The sequence below is a fragment of the Eptatretus burgeri genome, chromosome 17, assembly GCF_056783735.1.
Source record: "Eptatretus burgeri isolate ZD-2024b chromosome 17, Ebu_testis_v1, whole genome shotgun sequence".
Taxonomy (NCBI): Eukaryota; Metazoa; Chordata; class Myxini; order Myxiniformes; family Myxinidae; genus Eptatretus; species Eptatretus burgeri.
The window spans coordinates 42,915,854-42,931,175 of record NC_140977.1 but is presented as its reverse complement, the minus strand read 5'-3'; the positions used below and the strand labels follow the sequence as shown (position 1 = coordinate 42,931,175).

Below are 15,322 nucleotides of genomic sequence, written 5' to 3'. Positions count from 1 at the left end.
CACCACCATCTTCCCCAACAGTTTCCCAACCTTGGCGAGTACGGGCTGTAGGACGTTTCCCAGTGGCGTGAGTGACAGCAGTAGGGTTGGACCTTCGGAGCTAAAAACAAACCAGTTGACAAAGCTGGTTCCCATGCTTTTAATCAACTTCACGCTCCGCTTCTCTGCCTGTACCTGCAACCATGGAAGAGACAAGCTCTTGATGTAAACAATGGTGAGCAGGCCCTGACACAGGAAATGAAAAGTGAGGGGAGAGGCGTTCACAAAGCCAAATTTAGTATTCTAATCTCAACTACTAAAAAGTTCAACAATGAGTTTTGTAGCATTCATAAATGATGCAACTCGTTTATGATGACCCAATAATACATGTCATAATGGTGTAATATTAAACTGTGTAATAAAGACAAGAATTCGGAATGAAAGCAAAATGGTGAGTGTGGGATTATGGTGGTAAACCGATTTATGTTGGTACCCTAACCCACATCAGCTCCTTCACACGCCCAGGTCCTTCCGCCACCGCTCGGTATGCCATCACATGTTCCCCATGCCCCACCCCCTATCTGCCTCCCCCACACGCATGCCGATTGGCTGGGAGTTGGCACCTCTCCAACCAGCCATGGCACTGCAGCAAAGGAATTCTGCAACTCCATGGGCCTGACTCGATCTGCGAATTATCTGACCCAGATTTTTGTGAAAGAAAAAACTTGTCCATTCTGTGTGCCTGCTCTTCCATGAGCCTCGACTTCCATGTACAAAAATCTACATGAAAAAGGAGCCGAGTTTCTCCGTCCGTAACGCTTTATTCTCAAGAGTTTATGCTGTCGTAGAACAATACAAATGGTAACGTTGGAAATGTAATAATGGATTGACTTGGTTGGAAAGCTAAAAATCCATTTACTTGGAAGAAAAATTAGTTCGTTTAATCACTAACTTGCCCGTTTAAAAAAGAAAAACCCATATTTTCACGATTCAGGAAGAAGAAGTGGACCTCGAGCTATAATGCAACGGTTGCAACGGCAACATTTATTATTCTACGACAGCAGGAACCGTTTAGGATGCGGAAGGAGCACACAAAATTATATATAGTAATACTCCTCGAAGCAATAGGAAAAAAAATATTTAAAAATACACAAAAGGAGCACACAAACAACAAAAAAAAAAACAACATGTTTATAAAATATCCTTTTCTGGTGTCTTTCATATCATTTTACATCCTCATTGACATTCACAGATTAAATATGCACTATGTTTGTGAAGTACAACACTTGATTAAACCCATCAGCGAAATGACAGGAGGCACATCGATACTATAAAAGTAAACTTGTGGATTTGTTTGCATAAATATGCTTCAAAAACTTTTTAAAAAACGACAACCAAATTTTGCATGTTGCCAAAGGGTACCCCAAGTATAGTTTCTGTTGTGGTAGCACGTCTGGGGGAGCGGGTTAAGGGTGGATGGAAGACCCAAATTCTCTCCATGTAAATGTGTATCGCATCGCACCCCCGGTGGTATCTGGTATGACAAATCATCTTCTTCTTATCTGAAGGAAGTTTAAACAAGATTAAGGTGATGTTGAAATCTGAGTGAGAATAATTTGAAATGATAAAAACAATTAATTTCACTCATTTTAAATGGAGGTTAAAACCAAAGAATCCAACATGGAGCTTTGCAGCGAAGTGGAAGTGATTTTCGCTCACACTACGCACAGATGCAAGTATCAAGATTGGTTACAAAGGTGATGTTAGCTGTACCAATTTCAACAGTAATTCAAGTGTCGGATATATGCCTATTACGATGGTTGCTAATTTAAATGGCATACATGCAGATAAGTAATGTACATATAATCATTCTGACCGATTGTTACGGATCGATAATATACAACACAGAATTGAAAATGTTGGTAAAGTATGTTCTGTGAAAAAGGCAATTTAATTACATAAGTTTGTACTGTTCTGTGGGAAAAAAAGCAGGCTCTCATGCTGTCCTGGCAACCTTCAACTCCCACGCCTGCCGTGTGGGACTGGGCAGAAATTAAGGAATTTTGGGGTAGCCGAGTGAAAAGGAATGACGGACTGAGGGGAAATAATTGTTAGGGAAGTGCTGATCAAAGCACCACGTACACACATCATCAAAGTCAAGCCAAGGCAGGCATCTTGACGTTTAGGCTTCAGTGACCTTGTACAATTACAATAAAAACGTGACAGAGTCATACGAGGTAGGAAGGTCAGGTCAGGTCAGGTCAGGTCAGGGAGAATGCACCAGAACAGCACGTCGCTGCATCCACTTTCCGCCGGTACTCCAGGGTCCTCCGTCTGGCCATCCCCCAGGTAAATGCCTGGCCCATCCCCATCTCCTTGAGATGCTGATCTACCTGCTGTGACCATGAGGCACGTGGTCGGCCCATTGGCCTCCTCGACTCACAAGGCTCCCTCACTGAGAGAATCTGGTGAGCAGGATCAGCGTCAGGAAAACGAGCCACATGTCCATCCAGCCGCAGCTGACACTCACGGACTATGCAGGTAACAAATGTTATTTGAGTCTCTCTTAGCAACTGCTCGTTGGACACAAAGTCCCACCAGCAATAGCCAAGGATTTTCCGCAAAGACCTGGTACCAAAGGAATTGAGTCTCGTTTCAGATCCCTGGTCAGAGTCCAAGTCTCACATCCACAGAGCAGGACTGGAAGCACCAAGGACCTGAAGACTAGGAATTTCGTCCTTCAGCACAGGTACCAGCAGCACCACACACCATGATCCAGTGAATCCATGACTCCACAGGCCTGACCCAGATGACTGTTGACCTCTGACTCACAGCCAGCAGAGACATGAATATCACTGCCAAAGTAAGTGAATCTCTCCATGACCTCAACACCCTCATCACAAACAGGTACAGACAGGATTGCAGCATCCAAGATGTCATTGAAAGCCTGGATCTTAGCTTTGAGCCAGGAAAAGCATAATCCCAGTGGCTCCGACTCCTCATTCAGCACCTCGATGGCCCCAAAAAGGATATCTAGAGTCTCCGCAAAGATGAGTGCATCATCTGCGAAATCAAGGTCAGAGATCTTGAGATTCCCAAATGATGCACCGCAGCTTGATCTCTCCGACATCCTTCCTAGAATCCAGTCCATACAAGTGCTGAAAAGTGTGGGGGCCAGTACACACCCCTGACTAACTCCAGTAACAACTGGAAATAAGTCAGAGATGGTACCACCACACTTCACAGCACTCTCAGTACCAGAGTATAGTTCAAACATTAGATCGCTCAGTTTTGGTCGCACCCCTCGAAGACCAGGAATCCTTCAATGGGCATCGTGACTCACTGAATCAAATGCTTAACAAAGATCAACATGGGCTGCAAGCAGCCCCTGCCGAAACTCTCGGCTGTGTTCGGTGAGGACCCGAAGAACAAAGATACGGACAATCATTGACCTCTTTGGTGTAAAGCCTGACTGCTCTGGACGCTGGTGCTCAAGCAGATGGTGGCGAACCCTATCAATAATTATCCGAGCAAAGACTTTGCCCAGCAATGAGAGTAGCGTCACCCCTCGGTAGTTGTAATCTTGGCGATCACCCTTCCCTTTCCAGAGAGGGACAACAAGGCTCCTCTTCCAGTCAGTTGGGATGATGCCTGTGTTCCAGGCAGAGCAAAGAACTGCATGCAATGACATGAGTGCAGTATTTCCACCAGCCTTGAGAAGTTCAGCATGGATGCCACAGATCCCTGGAGCTTTACCCCATTTCAACCGGTTCACCGCAGCATGTGTTTCCACAAACGAAGGTGGACCACAGTTGCTTGGAGGGTCAGCAATGGGGATTTTAACACCGCTGGCGTCCAACTCGACAGCTGGTGGATCAGCTTGGTACACACACTCAAAGTAACCGGCCCAGCGGGCCTTCACTTTGGATTCCTCTGTCAAGAGCCTACCACTCTCTGCTCTAACTGCAGTACACCGAGGGACGGGCATGGATGAATGCAATGCGCAAATTCCCCTGTAAGCAGGACGAGAATCACTTGACCACAGGTGATGCTCTACCCCCTCACAGATTCCTCGCACATAAGCCTCCTTGAGCACCTTTAGCGCACACACAGTTTTACACCTCAGCTCCCTGAACAGCTCAGCTCTGCCATTCAGCCTGGCCCTATGACTGTGGGCAATGGTATCCAGTGTCCCTTAAGAGACAAAATTCTTCTTCGCCTCTTCAGTGAGTTCCAAGGCATCTACCGGCAACATCAAGGATGGTGGTCTTGAAGGCACTCCACAACTCTTCAGGAGACTCCAAAGCACCCAGACCCCCTAAATCTCCACTCAGCCTGTTCGCAAACTCCTCAGCTACCCTCTCATCTTTGAGCTTGCCAATGATCAGCCTAGGCTGGGATGGTACCATTCTCCTGGATTTAAGGTGCAACTTAAGAGTTGCTACAACAAGCCTGTGGTCATTATTGAGGAACTGAGCACTCCGGTAGACCCTGCATTTCAAGATCATCCTCCAGCGACCATCAACGAGCACATGGTCAATCTCCTTTGCCACATCACCAGCGTGAGAATACCAAGTCCAGCAATGAGCTTGTGGGTGCTGAAACCATGAACCAGCCACCCAAAGTCCATGACTTCTTGCAAAGTCAAGGAAATTTGTGCCATTCTGGTTCACAGTTCCAGACACATGGGGCCCAACACATGTCTCATAACCATCCCAATCCGTTCAAGTCGATGCATTGAAATCCCCCAAGACGAGAAGTGTATCTCGTCTCGGGCACTGATCAACCACAGACTCGAGCGTTGCATAAAATGCGTCCTTTACGGTGAGATCACTCGCCTCAGTCGGAGCATAAACAGAGACCAGGGAAATGACACCCAAGGAGTGATGAATTCTTCGTCTCATAATACGCTCGTTGACCGGTGTTACCTCAATTATCATTGGAGTCAGCTTAGTGGACACAGCTGCAACAACTCCTTGGGCATGGAAACCATCAGAACGACCAGACCAAGAGTAGGTGTAACCACCCACCATGATCTCGCCGCAATCCGGTCTCCCAACCTCAGAGAGTGCTGCAATACCGATGTCCAAACGCTTGAGCTCAGATGAAAGCAGAGACCAGTGATCCATCCTCTCTTGGGGATAGGACATTCCAGGCACCCACCCGAAGGGACCGCCTCAGGTTAACCCAAGGAGTTCGCCGTCTGGTGGACGACACCTCAGCACCACTCCGACACACTCTCCCACAATCCTATCCAGGAATGTTACCTCATGGTTTCCTCCTATCATCAAAGATTGGGGATCCTGAAGGCTTTGCCCCAATCCCATCATCCGGTGAGCTGCCCTGTGAAGGGAAGCTGCACAGGAGGTACTCCCACGGAGTGGGTTTTCAGATTTTTTTTTATGCTTGTGGAATCTTTTGGGGAATGAAGGGTTTTACGGTGGTCGGAGTGCAAATCATGCTACCAAGCTCCTAATGAAAAGTAACCCAACTGCAGGAGGACATCCGCAGGCAGATGGGCACTGGATATGGATGGCCATTGGCTCACAAAGAGCTCCTCCGCCCTTTGACAGGTTTTGTTCTTCATCCTGCTGGGTGTCCATATTATACACCCTCCTCACCAAGAAACTTGGTGGGGGAGAAGGTTTAGTCGCCGACAACCCTACCATGGAACAGCTTAGTACAGGTTTACATGGGACCTGTATCAAGTCACAGATCTAATTTGGCCTGACCTGTCAATAAAAGGGAACACGATGTAACCAGAGAGAAGCCAACTCGGTGCGCAGCACGTCCAAGTTGAAGTACATTTTACAAACCGGGCTCAACACAACAATGAGGGTGCTGAGGAGGTTGCATGTGAACCACATGGCATGTGAACTACAGCCCCGACTTTCGAACCAACTGCATCTCTGTGAATGATGGTCGATCCTATCTGATGCCAGATGGGTTTGTGATGAACCAATACTATCCCTGCTGGTGTTGTGGAGACGACATTCAAGCACACAGATCTTAAGGCCTGGTCACACCTTGACGTTTTAGCCAACGTATGCCGATTTTTGAATTTTTTTTCTAAAATGCTGGCACACGTTGAATACGTTATGGGTAAGTTTTGATAACATTGAGAGCACGCTGAAAAACACTGCCATACGTCGTTGTACGTTGGCTTTAAAAACGTTGTACTTTTTGGTTGTCCTCAAATTTTTTCATGCTTGAAATTTCACGACGTATGCCGGCGTATGACTCAGACGTTCCGCTACGCTGGCCACAAGTTGTATGCACGGTCTGCGATCGTTGACAGACGTCAACACATGCTACTTGTAAGTTAATCATAAGTTGAGACACGCCGAGGTAATGTTTATCGTACCTGAAACTTATTTCTAACCTATGATTAACGTGTTGTTGGCACGTTACGCGATCGTTGCCACACAGACAGACGTTACTTTTAAGTTACTCATAGGCTGAAAGACGTCGGTATAATGGATCGTCCTTGCGTCAGCGTCCATGGCCACGGCCAGGACACTTATTTGCAGCATTCTTCAAACTTTTCTTCGGCATAACGAGGATGTTCACACTTCGATGTCTAGCTTGGCTATGATTCCAATTGTCCATCGGCAGCGTCTATTTAAAATAGTCGAGTTTGAGCATTTTAACACGTTCAGAAGAAACGCTTCAAATTTCCAAACCCCAGCGTCAAAAAACAAAGGCGAGTGACAGCAATTTAAATCGTTCATTGTAAACAATGAAAATAGCTGAGTAGTACCGTTTAAAAGTCGTTGAGTGTAAAAAAAATCGAATTGTTGAGCGCAAGCGTCTACTTTCAATAGTGGAGATGCAGCCATTTAAATCGTTGAGTTTATCATTTAAATCGTTAAACGCAAGGACGATCCATCATAACCCACACCCTCTACCTCACACTCACCTACTACTGCCAACATGAACAAACTACTACTAATACTAATACTAATACTAATACTAATACTGTTACTGCTGACATGGACATCGACTCAAAAAGGACTCAAAAACACTGTTGGGTTCCCTTTTATGAGCAGCATTTTTATATACCAATTCCCAAAACCGCTGGGAACACGTCTTTATGTGGCAGTTGTAAGCTAGAAACACGTTAATTTATTTTTTTTGTCGACCGGAAGACGTCATTGGAATACGTCTACATACGTCGATGTGTGTTGGGACTACGTAAAGAATTGGTTCAAAGCACGTCAAACATAAGTTAGAAATAAGTTTCTCGTAAAAAAGACATTACCGCGACGTGTTTCGACTTATGAGTAGCTTATAAGTAGCCTTTGTGGACGTGTGTAAGCGTCCGCATATCGTGTGTACAACTTACCCCCATCGCATGCGGAACGTGTGTCATACGCCGAGTATGTCGTAAAATTTTGAACATGTTTAAAATTTCTTGACGTACTCTACTTACTACGACGTATGATAGCGTACTTTAGCGTTCTACTCACGCATACCAAACTTACTCATACCGTATTTGACGTGCCCCCAACGTTTTAGACACATTTTTCTTAGGTCGGCATACGCTGGCAAGATCGCCAAGGTGTGACCGCGATGTTGACACTTCCATTTCTACGGCAGTTATGATTCGAATCGTTGTGCGTTAGCCTTTTAATAGGCTACGTCACGACATCGTCGGCGATGCGTGCAACGCGCTATGCCTAAGTTAGACTATCGTTGGGCATCGGTTGTGTAGGCCGACAACAGGTTCAGCATTCGTTGGTATAAGTTATCTATAACACAACGAAACGTTCTGTGTCCATTACCAATGCGTTATACATAAGACCAAGTCGCTATGAATACGTCCGAATCTTTAAAAAAAAACATCAAAAGTTCAACGTAAGCCAGCGTTTTACATAAATTTTAATACGTTGCCATCGCTGGCTAAAACGTCAAGGTGTGACCGGGCCTTTATCTGAGCATATCAAAAAAGCAAAAGGCAAGTTCCTTATTTCTCGGCACTGCTAAACGCAGCATGGTCCTTAATGGCGAGCAGTGGACTCGGGTTCATCTGCTAGCTACAGTGGCACGAAGATCACTCTCTAGTCTCGGGACTCGCAACGCGACTGTGCAGTCGGACATCACTTGTGCACTTAGAGGCAACAAAGCCTGCTTTGAAAGTGAACACATCTGACTAACACAAATTTGTGCCTTGCTGGGGTCTTATTATTAAGAACTGGGTGCATGACATAAGTTGCCAACTTGAAGGTTGTGAGTTTGAATCCTGTCATATGTAATTTTGGGGAGTTTTAAAAGTATTGAGCGTGGCATGTGTAACTTTGAGGAGTTTTAAAATCAGTGTTTCTGTTAAAATCATTGTGATGGAACTTAGTAAATGGTATTCATGTTTGAAAAGTAGAGAGTAGGGATTTAAAAATTGCTTATTAAGTATCCTTCTGTTTTGTGTCGTATGCTGGCTTCACGTGTTAAACAATTGACGGGTCACATTGTGGTCTGAATTTTATTTTTCTGTCATGCTCGTCCTCTGGGTAACTGTGGCACTCACTTCGGTGCACGGAGGCAGCACGGAACACCGATGAAAAACCGATAAAGAAAGTTTAAACAACTTAACAATATGCATTCGGTGATGACGGTGATGATGAAATCTGAGTGAGAGCAATTCAAAAATTTTCAAAATGTTTCATTGCACTCATTTTAAGTGGAGGTTAAAATCAAAGCAAACAAAATGAGCTTTGCAGCAAAGTGGAAGTTTTTTTTTATACCGCTATATTTAAGAAGCAAGGATGGCTGATGAAGAGGGTCGCAGGATATCCTAGGAGGTATGCACACTCGCCTCTAAGCTGCCCAGCCTGTATTTGAATCTCCACCCAGCATTAAAATGTCATCCAGTGTTTCACTGGCAGGGCGATTCATCAATCTGTGTGCCGTCCATCAGATGGACATTAAACTGGGAGTCCCATCTGGCAGCATTAGTTGGTGGATGTTAAAGATCCCACGGTGTACTTCGCGAAGAGTTGGCAAGCTTTTGCCAGGACCCTGGCCAAATTACAATTCCCTGTCCTGTCTTAGTCGAACCTCAGGCCTGGCCAGCCGGTTTGTGAAAGACTTAACCCTCCCCCCCCCCCAGCCAACCCCACAAGAACGTGGGAATAATTTTAGCTGTTACGAAGAAGTAGTTGGCTGATGAAGGTGGTGTTGGCCGACTTCTAAGCAGATGGAAGATGTCCTTGGGCAAATGATGGGGTGAATGGAGCAGAATGTTTGTGAAGTACAACATACCGTCTCTCGATTCAATCTGTCATTGAAGCGAAGGATAAAAATGCCTAGTCTTGTATAAAATAAAAAGGTGGCAGCTTACGAGGTGCATTTCCATGCTTATAACTTGTACGGCGGTTTGGCAATAAATAAATAAATAAATAAATGATGTTTAAAAAAATTGGTTTTGACATTCTCTCTTTAATTCATACAATCAAGACCTTAACTAACAATTAAAAAGCCAAAAGTTAATAAGCATGTGCAGACATCGCAGTTTTTCATGTGCTCACTCACTTTATCTGCTGTGTTGAGGTTCTTGGACACCAAATCAAGGGGGGGGGGGGAACATCTCTCTGTTCCTACTCGGCTCATTTTGGCACTTTAAAAATATCTCAGGATTTGGAATCATAAACTGCACATTTAACGGAAATGGGACAGAAGGCCGTTGCAAGAAAACGTTCAAGTTACGTCGGTTTATTTCCCGGAATGTCTATTTGCATTTACTGTGGTTTATTTATGTTATTTTGAACACTTTGGCCTCAGGTTACATCATAAATGCTCATAAAAAGAGTGGGGGGAAGGGGTATATAAGTTGGCAGCAATCAATTCCCCAAAATGTGAAACTGTCATTTTCACAAATAAAACAGCCAATTCCAAAGGGGTACAGGCCAGAGGTGAGCAAAGAACTTGATGTGGTTTGGTAGTATTAGCCAAATTGGTCGTAAAAAATTAACAAGAGCTAAACATGCATCAAAACCAGAGAGTTGGTGTCAAAGCCACACAATGCTCGCCTGTTTTAGTGGGGCAACTTACCATAACAATTGTGCATTTTGTGAGGAAAGCACCAAATTTGGCACACGAGAAGCCGATCATATTATGAACAGATTTGGATATTGGGCCATCTCAAATTCAGCCGCTGATGGCTGTGGCAGCCATTTTCCACTGCCATAAAAAATTTTGAGATGGCCCAATATCCAAATCTGTTCATAATATGTTAGGCTTCTCGTGTGCCAAATTTGGTGCTTTCCTCACAAAATGCACAATTGTTATGCTATATTTAGCTAAGTTGCCCCACTATTTATCCATTTATCGTTTGTAAAAGACGTCTAATAATATTTTTTTTATAAAGCATTGCAGTGAAGTCTGATCCAAATAATTTTAAAGCAATATATGTATTTGTATATTGTAATGAGTAAAAAATAGTGTGGTAGATAAAAACATTAGAAAGGAAATAACTTGCACCAAAAACTTTAACATTTTCACGCTCACACTCATGCTCACGCTCACGCCGGGGGTATCGCTATAGCTCTCTGTTCTACAAACAAGCGAGCTAAAAAAAACCCACCAATGATATCAGAAATGCCTTGCTTTTACCAAAATGGGAATAGAGGTAAGCCAAAGATGAGTGAGTTTTGTGACAAAACTAGCAGAACATTTTGAAAACAAGAAGGGTACGGATAGAGGAGGATGAAATGGAGCATACACATTTAATTTAGCTAAACTGACTGTTTATATTCTGTATGATGGGGGAATCAGAAGCTTTTCCCTTCCTTCCTTACTTCCTTCCTTCCATCCATGTACAAGTGCTGCATCATCAGGATAAAGATTACAGCACTGTGATTTTTACGAGTTGCTAACCATGAAGGAATGGTTCTGTACTTGCAAAACTCAGCAGTGATGGGCATTTTCTATGTAGTTTCAAGACAGTGTCACAATTTTTTCCCTTCACCAAAATCGAATCGATTCGTCATGGTCACACCCCCAACCTGTCCACCAAGTTTCATTCAAATCCGTCCACAACTTTTTGAGATATCGTGCTATATATCGTTTTTGGCCCAATCTCTCAATGGTGAAGAATCACTAAAAAAATTCTCGTGGTCGGATCCAGATATTAACCAAGATCAAATCAGTTCGTCCTTGTCGCACACCGAACCTGTCCCCAACATTTCATCTAGATCCGTCCATAACGTTTTGAGATATCCTGTACACAAACAAACAAACAAACAAACAAACAAACAAACAGACAGACAGACAGACAGACAGACAGAAAGGGGTGAAAACATAACCTCCTTCACCTTTGGTGGCGGAGGTAAGTATTGGGATTCAAAATTTGCGCTTTTCCAAAGGCCTACATAGTGTGGCTGCCATCAATGGAATTTAGACCCAAATTTGTGCTTACGACCTGACCCTGAGTACCACCATCATGTCTGCAAAATTTGAAATTTGGTGAAGATCAGCCCATCCCTGTTTTTTTCATTGATTTTCAGATGTACATACATACATACATCTTAATTAATATCATAGGATGTTGATGTCCTGATAGTGAAGACATTGGACTGGCATTCCAGAGTTGTCAATTCAAACAGATCCTAGGAAGCAGAATTAAGGATTCGGATTCTCAGCTGGAGACCGAGATAATCTCAAGACAAGTACCACGTTGTCATCTGAATGTCAATTAAAAAGACAAAAGTAACTGCCCCTTCCCCCACAAAAGAACAGCTGGCTTATCAATTACCTTCAGGGGAGGGCATCATCTGCCTTCCCCACCTGCCCTGGTCATTTGCAAAACGAGTCCACACATCAGAAGATATTTAAATAAATTGCCTAGGCATTTATGCAACTGGACCCACTTAATAACCAGACCACAATACAGGCGAGAGGGCGAGAGGGCGAGAGGGCGAGAGGGCGAGAGGGCGAGAGGGCGAGAGGGCGAGAGGGCGAGAGGGCGAGAGGGCGAGAGGGCGAGAGGGCGAGAGGGCGAGAGGGCGAGAGGGCGAGAGGGCGAGAGAGAGAGAGGGCGAGAGAGAGAGAGAGAGACAAGATATAAAGGAACAGTGCTTCCTATTCATGTCCTGTGCTGGTACTATGTTTGGCACAGCAAGATGAGCTGTAAAATAAATAATTTCTTTATTAAGCTGGGGCTTCGAATAAATCATTGGTCTGGATTGGACGAAATCCAAATCTCATCCTGTGCTTCTGAGCTTCATCGTGCATATATTTGTGTTATTTATTAATAAACTCCATCGTTTTCCTTCTCAAAAACTTTGAAATAGTCATTACCCTCGCCAGAAGATAGGGTATTACATTTGGGTCCGTTTGTCTGTTTGTTCGCACAGAATGTGTGTTTTTCTCAGCAACAGCCTGTGGGATTGAGACGAAATTTTCACCATAGGTGTGACTACTCATGTAGAATGTTTTATTGATAATTATGACGTCATAGGTCACGTGGTGTGGCAGCAAAGTTGGAAAGAAAGGAAAAAATTTGAACCTCTGTAACCCCGAAACCACATCAAAGAAAAAATTGAAACTTGGCACATGGCAAGTTCTCCCCATGGAGAATGTGTGAATTTTGATGATTTCATGATTGCATACATGGAACACTATATCTAATCAGTATGAACATTATTGAGGGTCATCAAGGGATAAATTGATCCACAGAAGAAAAAAAAAATGATAACGTCATTGGTCACATGGTTCAGCAGCCATATATATATATTTTTTTTAACCTTCAAAAATCTTCTTCTCTGAAATGGCTGAACAGATCAAGACGAAACTGTACACGTGTGACCGCCTATCCATGAGGAACAAAACGTTAACAGATATGATGTCATAGATCACATGGTTTGGCAGCCATATTAGATTTACCCTCAAACCTATAAAAAAAATCTTCTTCACTAGAACAGCTGGACAGATCGAGGGAAAACTTCACACAAATGTTCCCCAAGCCTTGGGGATACCAGGGTATTCACAAATAATTGATAGGTCACATAGTCTGGCAGCCATATTGGATTGAGCGAAAATCTTAAAAAAAAATTATTTCTCTCAAACCGCTTCATCGATCGAAGTTAAACTTCACAATTACGATCGAGTAGTGATGGGAAATATGTGTTAAATTTCAATGTGATCGGACGCATGGTCTGACAACGAGGTTATTTATTTATTTATTTATTCATCTGGGTTATTTTGTATAAGGCTCACTGCGCTGCACTTGGATGGGTTTGAGGGAAGAGGAGTAGCAGCTGAAACTAAAATTTATTTGAATCCCACTCTGAATTCAATTAAATAATAATGGTCATGGGTCAGGGTCAGGTGTCCAATAAAAGAGGGGTTGCATCAAGGCAGGATGTCTTGGTACCCGGTCATCACTGCCAGCAGGTATAAAGTGGCAATTCCAATGATGTCTTTTATTAATGACGTAACACCAGTACACAAACACCACACAAAAGTCCTGGCGAGGATCTACAATGTCCGATTGCTGTTTTTACCTACACCACCCAAGCTGGAACAAGGTTGTGTTTTTACCGCTTTTCTGTCTGTAATTTGCAAAATCGAAGATTTTTCAAGTATATTGGTCAGTCGATTTTGCTATTCTGTCTGTTTGTCTATCCATTGCCTACAGGTCACAATTTAAACCAATCTTCATGAAACTTCACGAAGCTGTCGAGGTCGTCTCAACTGAGAAGCCTATTGATTGTGAGGTCAAAGGTCATCTTGAGGTCGAATTTCTAAAATCGTCATTTTTCATCTGATTGACTTGAAATTTGAACAAGATTTGCACATTGTGTCATTGAATTGGGAAGCCAACTATTTTTGAGATGAACAGGTCAAAGGTCAACTGAAAGTCAAACTTCTAAAATCATCAATTTCAATCTGAAAAATCATCAATTTACATCCAATTGACCTGAGCTTTAAGATTGTCAAAATTTAATGTTAACGGAATGGACAATTTGATGTATACATGGCAACCTTTGGAGAAGAGGTGGATTTTGCAAGTATCATGCTCTGCTTGACATCTTTTTCTTGTTTGTTTGTGTGCAGGAATGTCTCCAAAAGTTGTGGACAGATTTGGTGGAAAGGTCGGGTGTGTGACAAGGACAAACTGATTATAGTTTGGTGAAGATCCAGATCCAGAAACAATAATTTTTAAAATTATTCATCATTGAGAGAGAGGGCTAAAAATGATATTCAGCATTATATCTCAAAAAAGTTATGGACAGATTTAGAAGAAACTTGATGGACACTTTGGGTGTGTGACAAGGAAGAATTGATTCAATTTTGGGGAAGATCCGAAGCCGGATTCGGATCTGATAATTTTTAGTGATTCTTCACCATTGAAAGATTGGGCCAAAAACAATATATAGCATGATATTTCGAAAATGTAGTGGGCCTGATATGTTCTAGTGGATCAGGCATTGTATGGTGGAGGTATGCGCTCTATTACATGCCTTTCTAGTTATTGCTTGTTTTTGTTTTGCAATAAGCAGCGTCTCTACCAGAAAAAAAAAATCCAATCTGGGTCCTTCAAAATAAATACTTGTCAACTCAATTGTTGATCAACTACATATATTTATATGACTTGTAGCAAAGGCAAGGTCATAGTAATGATAGTGAACAGTCAATAGCACCAAATATATGCAAAATACAACCACTGTGTGTGCAATTCACCTGACAGTTCACAGTCTCCGAACTGTCCTTTTCTTGCATGATATTCATGTAAAAGCTCCTCTCGGAGCTTCATACACTCTTCAAAAAAACTCAATGAAGATTTCTTTTTTCTTACGAGTTGCTGATCATAATACTTTGTAGTTAGAAATAGCATCTTGCATTTGATATTCAATTTAACCTCTGCAGATTGACCCCTGAGGACATTTGGTAATCAGATAATCATACTCAGCCTCAGCCTGGACAACATAACCATGCCTGGTAAAGCTCCAAGCCTTGGTCGGTGATAAACACAATCTCGTTTGGGCTTGTCCAGCAGAACCCCAGCACGTAGCAATTTCGACCCTAGTGGGAAGGGAGGACAGGATTCACTGAAATGAGACAATACCTGCGAGCAAATAAAGTTGTGTACTCGGAGCCAATCACAGTGCACATTGTGAATTGTATTCACGACGTTGGTTTGTTTCATGAATATAGTCATGCACATGCAACACCACGCCAATTTTTGTTGCATTGTTTGTAGCTCTAATTGGTATCCATTTTGAAATCCGAAGAATGCATCATTCATGCTTGCTTTGTCTGGGCATTTATCGATGTGAACAATGAAAATGTTTTTGTCCAAATCAAATTTATTTTGACCTTGCACTGCCCAATTGCTTGGGGATAA

At 43.0% G+C, this 15,322-nt stretch overlaps 1 protein-coding gene and 1 long non-coding RNA gene across 10 annotated transcripts in view; one reads left to right on the top strand and one right to left on the bottom strand.

The window, feature by feature from the left end:
- The window catches only part of RMC1 (regulator of MON1-CCZ1), a 50,076-nt gene that overhangs the window by 18,902 nt on the left and 15,852 nt on the right, over nucleotides 1-15,322 (bottom strand). For 8 of the 9 annotated variants that reach the window (XM_085862594.1, XM_085862592.1, XM_085862591.1 and 5 more), the window contains exons 6-7: nucleotides 14,914-15,000; nucleotides 31-174 (exon numbers count right to left, since the gene is read on the bottom strand). In XM_085862594.1, coding sequence (XP_085718720.1) covers nucleotides 31-174; nucleotides 14,914-15,000 — 231 coding nt within the window. Of the gene's footprint in view, nucleotides 1-30; nucleotides 175-1,401; nucleotides 3,050-14,913; nucleotides 15,001-15,322 lie in introns of those variants that run through there. The other variant, XM_085862599.1, reaches the window with a different exon arrangement.
- Nucleotides 78-14,916, top strand: LOC147009904 (uncharacterized). Its single transcript, XR_015052965.1, has 3 exons — nucleotides 78-214; nucleotides 13,613-13,686; nucleotides 14,032-14,916. It is a non-coding gene; the product is annotated as an uncharacterized LOC147009904 (long non-coding RNA).